This window comes from Oryctolagus cuniculus, chromosome 2, assembly GCF_051225735.1.
Source record: "Oryctolagus cuniculus isolate XC-2025 breed Fujian yellow rabbit chromosome 2, ASM5122573v1, whole genome shotgun sequence".
Lineage (NCBI taxonomy): Eukaryota > Metazoa > Chordata > Mammalia > Lagomorpha > Leporidae > Oryctolagus > Oryctolagus cuniculus.
The window spans coordinates 83,198,005-83,212,278 of NC_142868.1; the positions used below are offsets into that span (position 1 = coordinate 83,198,005).

The 14,274-nt window shown below is 38.8% G+C and overlaps 1 protein-coding gene across 6 annotated transcripts in view; it reads left to right on the top strand.

The window, feature by feature from the left end:
- Nucleotides 1–14,274, top strand: part of WRN (WRN RecQ like helicase) — a 136,722-nt gene that overhangs the window by 43,763 nt on the left and 78,685 nt on the right. For all 6 annotated transcript variants that reach the window (XM_089327330.1, XM_089327331.1, XM_051834114.3 and 3 more), the window contains exons 9-11: nucleotides 1,865–2,258; nucleotides 4,997–5,083; nucleotides 7,704–7,839. In XM_089327330.1, the coding sequence (XP_089183456.1) occupies nucleotides 1,865–2,258; nucleotides 4,997–5,083; nucleotides 7,704–7,839 (617 nt within the window). The remainder of the gene's footprint in view (nucleotides 1–1,864; nucleotides 2,259–4,996; nucleotides 5,084–7,703; nucleotides 7,840–14,274) is intronic.

Sequence of the window (14,274 nt, forward strand, 5' to 3'; positions counted from 1 at the left end):
ACTCTCCAAATGGCTGCAATGGCCAGATCTGGGCCAATCCAAAGCCAGGAAGGAGCCAGGAGCAGGGGCCCAGTAGGTGCAGGGGCCCAGTTACTTGAGCCATCTTCTACTGTTTCCCAGGCACATTAGCAGAGAGCTGGGTTGGAAGAGGAACAGCGGGGACTTGAATTGGCGCCCATTTGGGATGCCTGTGCTACAAGCCAGGGCTTTAACCTGCTGTGCCACAGCACCAGGCCCACAACAACATTTTTATTAGCATAAAGATTCATGTATATGTTGCAGTTAAAACTAGTGATTGATCAGTGAATTGACAAGTTAAGTAAAACATGAGCTCATAAATTTTTTTTTAAATGAACACATTAATGTATGTTTATTCCCAATCTTTTGGTGTATATCAAGCCTTTTCATTAAAATATGAGCCTGCTCTCTGGAGTTTTGCAGTATTTCTTGGTCAAGTAAAACCTATTATTTGTCATCTGCAATCTAATTTCAGTTTTTTTTTTTAAAGATTTATTTATTGGGGCTGGCGCTGTGACATAGCAGGTAAAGCCACCGCCTGCAGTGTCGGCATCCCATATGGGTGCCAGTTTAAGTCCTGGCTGCTCCACTTCTGATCCAGCTCTCTGCTATGGCCTGGGAAAGCAGTAGAAGATGGCCTAAGTCCTTGGGCCCCGGTGCCCATGTGGGAGACCTGGAAGAAGCTCCTGTCTCCTGGCTTCAGATAGACAGCAGCTCTGGCCATTGCGGCCAACTGGGGAGTGAACCAGCAGATGGAAGACATCTTTCTCTCTCTGTCCTCTTCACTCTCTCTGTAACTCTGCCTTTCAAATTTATTTGAGTGGTAGTGTTACAGACAGAGAGGGAGAGATGGAGAGACAGAGAGAAAGGTCTTCCATCCTCTGGTTCACTTCCCAGTTGGCCGCAACGGCCAGAGCTGCTGTCTATCTATCTGAAGCCAGGAGACTGGAGCTTCTTCCAGGTCTCCCACATGGGTGCAGGGGCCCAAGGACTTGGGCCACCTTCTACTGCTTTCCCAGGCCATAGCAGCAGCTGGGGTACAAACTGGCACCTAAATGGGATGTCGGTACTGTAGGCGGAGGCTTAGCCTTCCATATCACAGGACTGCCCCCCCCCCTTTTTTTAATATATATAGGGTGAAAAATTAAGATTCTGAAAGCATTCTGAATACAGGATACTGGGAATTTTTAAGATTTTTTTCCTTCTGAACTGTTATTTGGAATATAATTGATGAAATAGCTTTTTGACTAAAGAATTTTGCCAAGTCTGTGTTCAACGTCAGATTTAGTGAAATCGTTTTTGCTTTTTGTGGTCAGGTATCTTTGATCACTTTACATGTAATTAAATTAATTACCCAGAAATATATAGCTGGCATACAGTTTTGGATCAAACACTATCAACTCTTCGTAAGGCTGCAAGTCCATGTGGGTTGCAGAAGTGCTAACTGTTCTCCAAAGTATCCGATCAGCCATGATCAGATAAGAGCATTAGGGAATCAAGAGCAGCGGTATTCCAAAGGATCTTTGTAGAAAGCTTGTATTCATTGAGAATCTTCCAACTTCTTATAGTTACTACAGTTAAAGTGGAATTAACTTGTGCTTGGGTCCCTGCACCTGCATGGGAGACCAGGAAAGAAGCACCTGGCTCCTGGCTACGGATTGGCGCAGTGCTGGCGGTAGTGGCCCTTTGCAGGGTGAACCAATGGAAGGAAGACCTTTCTCTCTGTCTCTCTCTCTTACTGTCTATAACTCTACCTGTCAAATAAATAAATAAATAATACATAAAAAATAAAGAAGTGTCAGAAAGAACAAAGTTGAATTAACTTTTCTTAAATTCTTTTTTTTAGGATTTCTATACTATTGAAGGCTATTTCAGAAAATGTATATTCACTGAGGAAGATGCTGTTTGGTTCAACTGACATGAACACAGAGCTGGGGCCCAGCAGTGATTTTAACTTACCGTCATCGGATGACTCAACTCAAATTATAGAACATAAAATTGATAACGATGAGAGAAGGGGCGCAACACATTATAATTTAGTTACACGCAATGCAGAAGATATATTTGGAAATGAAACAAAACAAGAGGATGGATTTGAAGATGGAATAGAAAATACATCAAAAGAGAATATGGAAAGATTTTGTTTGATGTCGTTAGATATTACAGAATATGAACTCCAAATGTTGGAACAGCAGGCTCAGGAAAAAGCTGTTAGCGATGTTCCTAACACATCTGCTGAGGTACTGCACAACGAGAAAACACTTCTAAATTCATTAGTAGGGGTTGACTGATTTGTTTTTCTGTAAAAGAGCAGATAGTAGATATTGTAAGTGTTACAGGATATTAAGTCTTGGTTGCAGCTGCCTAGCTCTGCCAATGTAGTATGAAAGCAGCTACTGACTAAGTAAACAAAAGTACTTGTCTGTGTTTCAATAAAACTTTATCTACAAAAACAAACAGTGGGCCATATTTAGCTTGCAAATCAGGTTGCTGCTTCTGATTTGCAAATATACCAAATAACATATAGTGGAAAAGTTCTGTAGTGTCAGTACACATTTGTTGTATTTGCCATTTTATCATTTCATATGCTTTTAAAATATTAGCTATCTCTCTCCCTTTTGTGGATTTCTCATACATGTATTAGCGTTTACACTTCCAGAGATGATTTTGGGGAGTATTTATTTTCTGATCTAGGATTTTTTACTTGATAGGGTAAGAGAATTTCTAATAAACTCTTGATGTTTTTGCTTCACACTACTGTTTACCTTCATCTGGAGAGTCAGTATCTCATTTATTCATTTAATTTCTTAATTAAGTTAATTACTTAATTTCTTATTCATTTTTCATTAGTTTAAAAATTACTTAAGATGCCTGTACCTCTCAAATCTTGTGCATTTTTTGCTATAAACACATTTTTTAAAAAAAGATTTATTTGAAAGTCAGAGTTACACAGAGAGAGGAGAGGCAGAGAGAGAGAGAGAGGTCTTTTATCCGCTGGTTCACTCTCCAATTGGCTGCAACAGCCAGAGCCGTGCTGATCCGAAGCCAGGAGCCAGAACTTCCTCTGGATCTCTCATGTGGATGCAGGAGCCCAAGGACTTGGGCCATCCTCTACTGCTTTCCTAGGCCACAGCAGAGAGCTGGATCAGAAGAGGAGCAGCCAGGTCTCGAACCACTGCCCATATAAAATGCTGGAGCTTCAGGCCAGGGTGTTAACCCACTGTGCCACGAGCCATCCCCTATAAATACATTTTTTTTAAAGAATTAGATTTTTAGGGGCCAGCGCAGTGGTGCTGTGGGTTAAAGCCCTGGCCTGAAGTGCCGGCATCCCATATGGTCAGCGGTTCGAGGCCTGGCTGCTGCACTTCCAAACCAGCTCTCTGCTATGGCCTGGGAAAGCAGTAGAAGATGGCCTAAGGCCTTGAGCCCCTGCACCCACTTCTTCCGGAGACCTGGAAGAAGCTCCTGGCTCCTGGCTTTGGATCGGTGCAGCTCTGGCCATTACGGCCATCTGGGGAGTGAACCATCAGATGGAAGACCTCTCCCACTCTGCCACTCCTTCTTTCTCTGTGTAACTCTGACTTTCAAATAAATAAATAAATCTTTTTTAAAAAATTAGATTTTTAAAGTAATAGGGTTGTTTCTCCTTATTTGTCTAATGGCAACAGATTTCTCAATACTTGAGAAATCTTTTGATGTCTTGGTAATTATATTAGTAATCACTTCAATCAGTATATAATGTATTTTATTTTAAAACTATTTTCAATATAGTTCCATACTAACCATTTGTACATTAATTTTCTGTATTGGGAAATATCTTTTGCTAACATTGCATTACCTTTAAATTTTCTAAAAGTTTCCTATTAAATATATACTTTAAAATCATAAGCTTTAAATATAGAATTATATTCAAGATTTTTTGATTTGACTGACATCTTTTACACCAATTATTGCCATTTTATTGTGTAATAATATCAGCATTGTTTCCTTTATTTTCAAAGACCCCATTTAAAAACTAAAGTAACTTTTCTCTCCTAGTAAAAAGCTGATTTTATGATTTTTTAGCTAAAATGCACAAGTTAATTGAAATTATACTTCCTTTATCCACTTTCAATTTAAGTATTAAGTGTTTTTAGCAAGTTAATTATTAAGTATTTTTCTAGATTTGTTTTGTGGGTTTCCATCCTGTTGGACTCTTATTTCCTGTATATTGCCAACTTATTGGAAAGTTTCCTCATATCAGAATTTTAGCAATATATTTGATAAATAAGACATCTGATGTTGTTCTCAAATATCCATCGATACTCTTTGTAAAATAGTGATTTATTTAGAGATACTGCAATCATAGAAGCTTTTTTTTTTTTTAAGATTTATTTATTTGAAAGAGTTAGAGAGAGAGAGAGAGAAAGAGAGAGGTCTTCCATCTGCTGTTTCATTCCCCAGAAAGCCGTAACGGCTGGAGCTGCACCAATCCAAAGCCAGGAGTCAGGAGCTTCCTCCAGGTCTCACATGTGGGTGCAGGGGCCCGAGGACTTGGGCCATCTCATAGAAGCTTTTTATAATCACTAAAGAAAAATAAGTGGATATAAGCAAGCCACTGTTCTTGGCTTTGCAGAGAATTCTCAGTGTTGTGAACAGGTTCTGGTACTCAAAACATTTGGGAGACACAGTTTGACATTTTTGAACCATAGTTTAGCTTGTCACCTTGTGCTCTGATTTAGAGTGGTGGTATTATTTCAAGTCTGTGTAACTGGCTTTTAGCATTTCTTTCTTTATCTTTGTTTCTGTGTTCATCCTTCCTTCCCTCCATTTTTCTATCTACCATACAAATAGATAAATAGTGTTATACATTTGTCTATGAGAGAAGAAAGAGTTGCCAGGAGATATCTAGCATATAGGAACATTTTTGTAGCAAACAGGGTATGGAGTCAATTATACTGGAAATTAATGTTTTGTTTTTTGAAATATTTTTTAAAAGCATCTATCTCCTAAGGATAATGAAAATGAAAATGATTCATCTTATATAATTGAAAGTGATGAAGATTTAGAATTGGAGATGCTTAAGGTACGTTAAAATTATAAAAAAGGTACTTCAAGTTCTTTGCAAAAGACTTTTAATTAAGTATTTCCTAATTCTGTACTAAGTCCTACCACAGTGAGATTGCTGACAATTATATGACATAAGGTTTAATGTTTCCAAATTCATATTTCTTTATATCTTTTATATGGTCTATGAATTGTGTTTTAGAAATAGTATACCATTTATTTAGTATGTTTTCTGTGTTCCTTCTTAAATCACTTTCTGTCTTTTCATTAAGCTCTTCATTATTGAAGTTGCTTTCCTTTCTTCTATCCATGTGTATCTCCTTTTATTTGGAAATTCTTCTTTTAAATATCAATAAGCCATTTTACTTTCTTGGCATCACTTACTGTGCATGCTTTATATGTACTATACACACTTTTCTAATGTTTAAATGATTTGGTTTTGCTGTGTTAACAAGTTGACAGTAGTACTTTGTGATGTATGTATTTTCTATGCCTGCACTTAACCTCTGGGTTTTTCTTTTTCTTTCTTTTTTTTTTTTTTTTTTGTTTTTTTTTTTAGAGATTTATTTATTTATTTGAAAGCAGAGTTACAGAGAGAGAAGGGGAGAGAAAAAGACAGAAAGATCTTCCATCTGCTGGTTCATTCCCCAGATGGCCACAAAGACTAGAGCCTGGAACTCCATCCAGGTGTCCCATGTGGGTGGCGGGGCCCAAGCCAGTAGGTCGTTTTCTGCTGTTTTCACAGACTCCCTAGCAGGGAGTTGGATCAGAAGTGGAACAGCTGGGGCTAGAACCAATGCCCATATGGGATGCTGGTGCTGCAAGCAGTGGCTTAGCCCATTGTACACAGTGCCAGCCCCAGCCTCTAGTTTCTTTGTCAGCTGTTGTGAACCAAAGATGGAAAGTAAGAAAGAAAAACCAGTTCAACTAAATTTAGAGAAAAATGAAGAAAAACACAGAAGTTTATCATAATGTATACTTTTTATTCCTTATCTTTAGGTTGATGAAATTTTCTTTTTATGATATCATTTAATATTTTTGATTCTTTAGTTTTGTGGGCAAATTGTCATGATTGAGGTGCCAGTTAAGAGTACGGACTCTGAATTGAGATAGGGGTTGGAATCCTATCTTCTACACTTATTAGCTATGTGACTTTGAGCAAATTCCTTAGCCTTTTGATACTTAGTTAACAGAATTATTATTTAAGGTTTTGCTTGTGAAGAACTTTGAAGAGAGTCTGGCATATAGTGGGTTTGTTTTCTGTGTGTTTTTTCTTTTCTTTTTTTTTTTTTTTCAGATTTTTCTTATTTGAGAGGTAGAGCTACAGACAGAGAAAGGGAGAGGTAGAGAGAAAGGTCTTCCATCCACTGGTTCACTCCCTAAATGGCTGCAACAGCTAGAGCTGGGCCGATCCAGAGTCAGGAGCCAGGAGCTTCTTTTGAATCTCCCACGTGGGTGCAGGGGCCCCAGCAGCTGGGCCATCTTCTACTGCTTTCCCAGACCATAGCAGAGAGCTGGATCGGAAGAGGAGCAGCCAGGATGTCCCATATAGGATGCTGGTGCCACAGGTGGAGTCTTAGCCTACTACACCACTGTGCTGGCCCCTGGTATACAGTGTTAATAAATATTAGCTAACACTAATAGAGCAAAATACTAAATCATATTTTTTTTTTTTTACTGATTAACCATTTCTCTGAGAAGTACTGTTTAAGATGTGCATTTATAGGATATTTGTGGACTCTACAAACATATGTTATATATTGAATCTCCTAGAAAGCAGCCTAGCTACCCGGTGTTAGAATATTCTATTTTTGAAATGTTTTCTAAAGATGTCTGTGGACCTGAACAAAAAAATATCAGAAGCAGAATCACTTTTTTTTTTATTCTAAATCTGAAATGAGTACACTTGAAAAAAAAAAAAAACTATAGAATAAAATAACACATGGAAGATTTAATACAAAGAAGAAACAAATGAGAACTGTTGTTTAATAAAGTCATCCTGTCACTTCTTAGTAAAAAATTTTGTAGCTGAAATAATTTTGAAATAGCATCACATCTTTAAAATATATAAACTTTCTTTAGGAGAGTTAAAGATTGTATTGTCAAGATAAAATAAAAACAAATAACTGTATTTCATGTTTGTAATCTTCCTTTTATAGAATTATTTGAATCTTTTGCTTTGGCATTTATTTCAAGAACATTTATTATTTGCTTATAGTTTAAAACCTATCCTTACTTAAAAAAATGTGACTCACACATGGTATTGAGAAATTCATTACACAAATGGCATGAAAACCCACATTTACTGCTTGGGAATTGAGACAATTGAAGTGCAGCAAAGGAAAAAAATGTTCTAAATGATCTGCACTCAAAACTTATGATAGGTTACCCCAAAAGGCAGTTCATTATGTGCTATTAATGAATCTTGTTTTGTGGGGAGTTTTCCATCTTTGGCCTTTTGCCTTAGAAACTGTTCTTGTGCCCATATTTAAACTGGAGTGCACGTGTTCTTTTGTGGTATTGCTTGTACGTTTGCCAGCCTCAAACAAAATTGCAGGCTCTGTTAATAATACTCCTTCTGTGTTTGGTGAAAAAGAGATGATGCTGTCAGTGGTTTTGCTTTTAAAATTTCTTTGCAGTCTTTAGAAAACCTAAACAGTGGCATGGTAGAACCAATGCATTCTAAATGCTTAGAAGTGGAAAGACACGTGGATCTTCCTGCTGAAGAAGATGAAGATGAAAATGAAGCTCTTGAAGAGGAAGGTGATGATGAGGGTGAGTGACTGACCTCTGATACCTACCACTGACTTTAATTTAACATTTAGGTTTTCAGTGTTCTAGAGATCAGGGATTTGGGGCATATGGCTAATTATTAGGTCCTATAAACTTGCTATTAAATTCCTTGGTGTTGAGCAAACATTTAATTCTTTCTCATTCTCTCTCTCTCTCTCTCTCTCTCTCTCTCTCTCTCTCTCGATTTCTCTCTGTTTCTAGAGTTACAGTGCCTGATCCTGCATTGGGAGTACCTGGGTTTGATTCCCAGCTCTGGCTCCTGGCTCTAGCTTCCTGTTGATGCATACGCTGGGAAGCCGTGTTGATGGCTCACATAGTTGGGCTCCTGTTACTTACATAGGAGACCTGGATTGAGTTCCTGGCTCCAGGCTTTGACCCCAGCCTAGCTTGGCTCTTGTGGACATTTGGGGAGTAAACCAGCAGATGGGAGGTTCTCTCTCTCTCTTGTTCTCTCTCTGCCTCTGAAATTAAAAAAACAAACAAACAAAAAAATGGCTTTTTTGTCTCCATAAAGTACATTCTTATAAAAGTGGAGTAGTACAAGAATTATGTCATTAGATGAATGTGGTGATGTGAAACTTAATCTGAAGTTTGTATTTTTTTGTATTTTAATGACAGTCATAAAATAACTTATTTTTTAGGAATACTAAATGTTTGTAACATGAATCCATAGGATATGCTGTTTATGAACTTATTATTTAACAAGTAGCTCAGTATCAAATAGCAACAAGAAATAGTTTCAGGCTGTCTTAACAATAGTAGAGAATGTGTCAAATGAATCTTTAATCATATTATTTAAAATTGTGGGGGGTCTTATTAAGTAGGATTCTCAGTAGAGCTACACTTCATCAATGACATACTGTGGAAAATATAAAATGTGCATACAAATATGTTAATAATATTTTCCCCTTTGTTTTCTTGTTCTAAACACATGCTTTCTCCAGATTAGTTTTCTTTTTAGGGCTGCCAGAACGTAATAAAGAACTTTGATTTGCTTAGTGATAAATTATCTCGATTCTTTGCTCCCCTTGGCCAGTCATGACTGCTTCAACCCAAGCATGAGCTGTGAACGTCACTTGGGTGGAGCTGACATAACTTGTGCTGTGCAGTGAAGGGTTTTGGTCCAAGGTGTAGGTAGCTAGGTTTGCCCAACTGACTTAGATTTAGGTGATGCTAAAGGAAACAAACCAGTTTTCCTCTTCACTTACACAACAGTCAGTGACCTTGAAAGGGGTGGGGATTTCTTCCCACCCATCAGCGAATACTCCATTCTGTAGGTCCCCTCTCGTTTGTTTTAAATGTTTTATTTTATTTTTTTTAAGATTTTATTTATTTACTGGAGAGGTAGAGTTACAGACAGTGAGAGGGAGAGACAGAGAGAAAGGTCTTCCATCTGTTAGTTGACTCTCTAAATGGCTACAATGGTCAGAGCTGCACCGATCCGAAGCCAGGAGTCAGGTGCTTCTCCTGGTCTCCTATGTGGGTGCAGGGCCCAGGGACTTGGGCCGTCTTCCACTGCCTTCCCTGGCCACAGCAGAGAGCTGGATGGGAAGAGGAGCGGCCGGGATTAGATAGAACTGGTGCCCATATGGAATGCAGGCGCCACAGGCGGAGGATTAACCTACTGTGCCACAGTGCCGGCCCCTTGTTTTAAATGTTAATTCAGTGTAGCTAATTTCCAAACCAGCAGTCTTTTTTTTTTTTTTTTCCCCAGTGCTGTCAAAGTGTGAACCACAACCAATTTTTTTTAACGTTTATTTAAGGAATACAACTTCGTGCACTAAATATACACAAATTTAGGAACATGGTGATTCTCCCCCCCACCTCCTTCCCACCCATACTCCCGCCTTTCTTCCTCCTCCCTCTTCCTTTCCCATTCTTACTTTCTACAGAGATCATTTTCAGTTAATTTTTATACTCACAAGATTAACCCTATATTAAGTGGAGAGTTCATTAATTAGTATGAAGAAAAAAAAGAAGAAAAGAAAAAAAACAACCAACCAAACAAGAAAAACCTTGTTCCTGGACAGTCAAGGCAAAAATCGTCACATCTCAAAGTGTCAGTTTCGCTCCTGTAGATTACATTTTAAGTACTCTCTTAGTTACCCCAGATCAGAGGAACCATATGGTGTTTGTCTTTTTGTTACTGGCTTATTTCACTAAGTATAATGGTTTCCAGTTGCATCCATTTTCTTGCAAATGATAGGATTTCATTTATTTTACCACTGTTTAGTATTCCATAGTGTATATTTTCCATAATTTCTTTATCCAGTCTTTAGTTGATGAACATATGGGTTGATTCCATATCTTAGCTATTGTAAATTTCTTTTTAAAAATTTATTTTTTATTTGGAAGGCAGAGTTACAGAGAGGCATAGAGAGAGAGAGAGAAAAGTCTTCCATCTGTTGGTTCACTCCCCAGATGGCTGCAACAGCCAGAACTGGGATGATCTGAACCCAGGAGCTTCTACCAGGTCTCCCACGCAGGTGCAGGGGCCCAAGGACTTGGGCCATCTTCTACTGCTTTCTCAAGCCATAGCAGGGAGCTGGATTGGAAATGGAGCAGCTGGGACTTGAACCAGTGCCCATATGGGATGCCAGCACTTTAGGCCACCACAGCACTGGCCCCTGCTCTTGTAAACTGAGCTGAAAACAACATGGGGGTACAGATCACTTGTTCATATGTTGATTGCCTTTCCTTTGGATAAATTCCCAGGAGTCGAATGGCTGGGTCATATGGTAATTCTGTATTCAGCTTCCTGAGGTTTCTCCATACTGTCTTCCACAATGGCTGTACCAGTTTACATTCCCACCAACAGTTAATTAAGGTACCCTTCTCCCCTCATACTCTCCAGCATTTGTTGTTTCTTGATTTCTGTGTAAGAGCCATTCTAATAGGGGTGAGGTGATACCTCATAGTGCATTTGATTGGCATTTCCCTGATGGCTAGTGATCTGAGCATTTTATCATGTGTCTGTTGGCCTCTCTTGAAAAATGTCTGTTAAGGCCCTTTGCCATTTAATAACTAGGTTGTTTGTTTTGTGGTTGTTGAGTTTCTTGAACTCTTTATAGATTCTGGAGGTTAATTGTTTGTCAGTTGCATAGTTTGCAGATATTTGCTCCCACTCTGTCAGTTGCCTCTTCACTTTGCTGAGCATTTCTTTTGCAGTGCAGAAGCTTCTCAGCTTGATGTAATCCACTTCTTAATTTTGGCATTGATTGCCTGTGCTTCTGTTTTTTTTTTTTTTTTTTCTTTCTCTCTCTTTTTTTTTTTTTTTTTTTTTTTTGACAGGCAGAGTGGACAGTGAGAGAGAGAGACAGAGAGAAAGGTCTTCCTTTGCCGTTGGTTCACCCTCCAATGGCTGCCACGGCCGGCACGCTGCGGCCGGTGTACTGCGCTGATCCGATGGCAGTAGCCGGGTACTTCTTCTGGTCTCCCATGGGGTGCAGGGCCCAAGTACTTGGGCCATCCTCCACTGCACTCCCAGGCCACAGCAGAGAGCTGGCCTGGAAGAGAGGCAACCAGGACAGAATCCGGTGCCCTGACCGGGACTAGAACCCAGTGTGCTGGCGCCACTAGATGGAGGTTTAGCCTATTGAGCTGCGTTGCCAGCCGCTTCTGGGATCTTTACCAAGGAGTTTTTCCCTGTGCCAATGTCTTGCAGTGTCTTCCCAATGTTTTCTAGTAATGCATTGGTAGCTCATTGTAGATTTAGGTCTCTGGTCTATTTTGAGTGGATTTTTGTGTAAGTTGTAAGAAGGGGTTGTTTCATACTTCTGCATGCAGAGATCCAGTTTTCCCACCACCATTTTTTTTTTTTTTGAAAAGACTGTCTTTGCTCCAGGGGTTGATTTTTGCTCCTTTGTTAAAGATAAGTTGGTTGTAGATGCATAGGTTAATTCTTGGAGTTTCTATTCTGCTCCATTGGTTACATGTCTGTCTGTGTGCCAGTACCAGGCTGTTTTGATTATAACTGTGCTGTAGTATGTTTTTTTTTTTTAAAGATTTATTTATTTATTTGTAAGTCAGAGTTACACAGAGAAAGGAGAGGCAGAGAGAGAGAGAGAGAGAGGTCTTCCATCCGATGGTTCACTCCCCAATTGCCCACAATGGCTGGAACTCCGTTGTTCCAAAGCCAGGAGCCAGGAGCTTCTTCTAGGTCTCCCATGTGGTGCAGGGGCTCAAGGACTTGGGCCATGTTCCACTGCTTTTCCAGGTCATAGAGGAGAGCTGAATTGGAAGAGGAGCAGCTGGGACTAGAACCGGCGCCCATGTGGGATGCTGGTGCTTCAGGCCAGGGTGTTAACCCACTGAGCCACAGCACTGGCCCCTGTAGTATGTCTTGAGGTCTGATATTGTGATACCTCCAGCTTAAGATTGCTTTAGTTATTCGAGGTCTCTTGTGTTTCCACATGAATTTTAGCATCATTTTTTTTTCTACACCTGAGAAGAATGTTATTGGTGTTTTGATTGGGATCTCTTTGAATCCATAAATTGCTTTAGGTAGTATGGACATTTTAAAGGTGTTGATTCTTCTAATCCATGAACAGGGAAGATTTTTCTACTTTTTTATGTTCTTCTTCTATTTCTCTTTACTAGTTTGTAATTTTCATCGTAGAGATCTTTGACATTCTTGGTTAAATATATTCCAAGGAATTTAAATTATTTTGTAGCTATGTTGAATGGGATTGATCTTAGAATTTCTTTCTCAGCCGTGGCATTGTCTATGTATACAAAGGCTGTTGATTTTTGTGTGTTCATTTTATACGCTGCTACTTTACCAAACTCTTTAATGAGTTCCAGTAGTCTCTTAGTGGAGTCTTTTGGGTTCTCTCTATATAGAATCATGTCATCTGCAAACAGAGATAGTTTGACTTCCTCCTTCCCAATTTGTATCCCTTTGAATTCTTTTTCTTGCCTAATGGCTCTGGCTAAAACTTCCAGGACTATACCGAATAGCAGTGGTGAGAGTGGGCATCCCTGTCTGGTTCCTGTTCTCACTGGGAATGCTTCCAGCTTTTTGCCATTCAGTAGGACATTGGCTGTGGGTTTGTCATAAATTACCTTGATTATGTTGAGGAATGTTCCTTCTGTACTCAATTTGCTTAACATTTTCATCATGAAAGGGTGTTGTAATTTATCAAGTGATCTCTCTGCGTGTACTGAGATAATCATATGGTTTTTGTTCTTCAGTTATTAATGTGATATATCACATTGATTGATTTGCAAATGCTGAAGTATCCCTGCATTCCAGGGATAAATCCCACTTGGTCCAGGTGAATGATCTTTCTAACATGTTGTTAGATTTGATTGGCTAGTATTTTGTTGAGGATTTTTGCATCTGTGTTCATCAGGAATATTGATCTATAGTTCTCTTTCACTGTCGTATCTTTTTCTGGCTTAAGAATTAAGTTGATGCCAGCATCATCGAAGGAGTTTGGGAGGATTCCCTCCCTTTCAATTGTTTTGAATAGCTTAAGAATTGGAATTAGTTCTTCTTTAAATATCTGGGAGAATTCAGCAATGAAGCCATTGGGACCTGGGCTTTTCTTAGTTGAAAGGGTCTTTAATTACAGATTCAATTTCTGTCTTAGTTATTGGTCTGTTTAGGTTTTTTCCTTCTTCATGACTCAGTTTAGGTAGGTTGTTTGTGTTCAGGGATCTATCCATTTCTTCTAGATTTCCTGATCTGTTGGCATATAGCTCTTTGTAGTGGTTTCTGATGATTCTTTTTATTTCTGTGGTGTCTGTTGTTACATTTCTTTTTTCATCTTTGATTTTGGTGATTGTGGTCTTCTCCCTCCTTTTTTTGGTTAGTTGGGCCAACAGTGTGTCAATTTTGTTTATTTTTTTCAAAAAACCAGCTCTTCATTTTGCTGATCTTTTGTATATTTTTTGTTTTGATTTTATTTCTTCCTTAATTTTAATTATTTGTTTCCTTCCACTACTTTGGGGTTTTGTTTTTTGTTATTTTTGTATATTTCCTAGGTCCTTGAGATGCATCGACAGCTCATTTATTTGGTGACTTTCCAGTTTCTTGATGTAGGCTCTAATTGGCATAAAATTCCCTTTAACACTGCTTTTGCTGTATCCCATAGGTTTGCTGTGAAGTTTTTGTCATCTACATTGATTTCCAGAAGTTTTTCAATTTCTCTTTTGATATCTTTTATGACCCACTGTTCATTTAGGAATATGTTGTTCAGTCTGCATGTGTTTGTGAATGTTCTTGAGAGTCTTGTCTTGTTGATTGCGAGCTTCAGTCCATTGTGATCAGAGAATATGCATGGTATGATTTAGATTTTTTGAATTTGCTGAGACTTGCTTTGTGGCCTAGTATATGATCTATCCTAGAGAAACTTCCATGCACTGATGAGAAGAATGTGTATTCTGCAGCTGTGGGGTGGAAGTTCTGAAGAT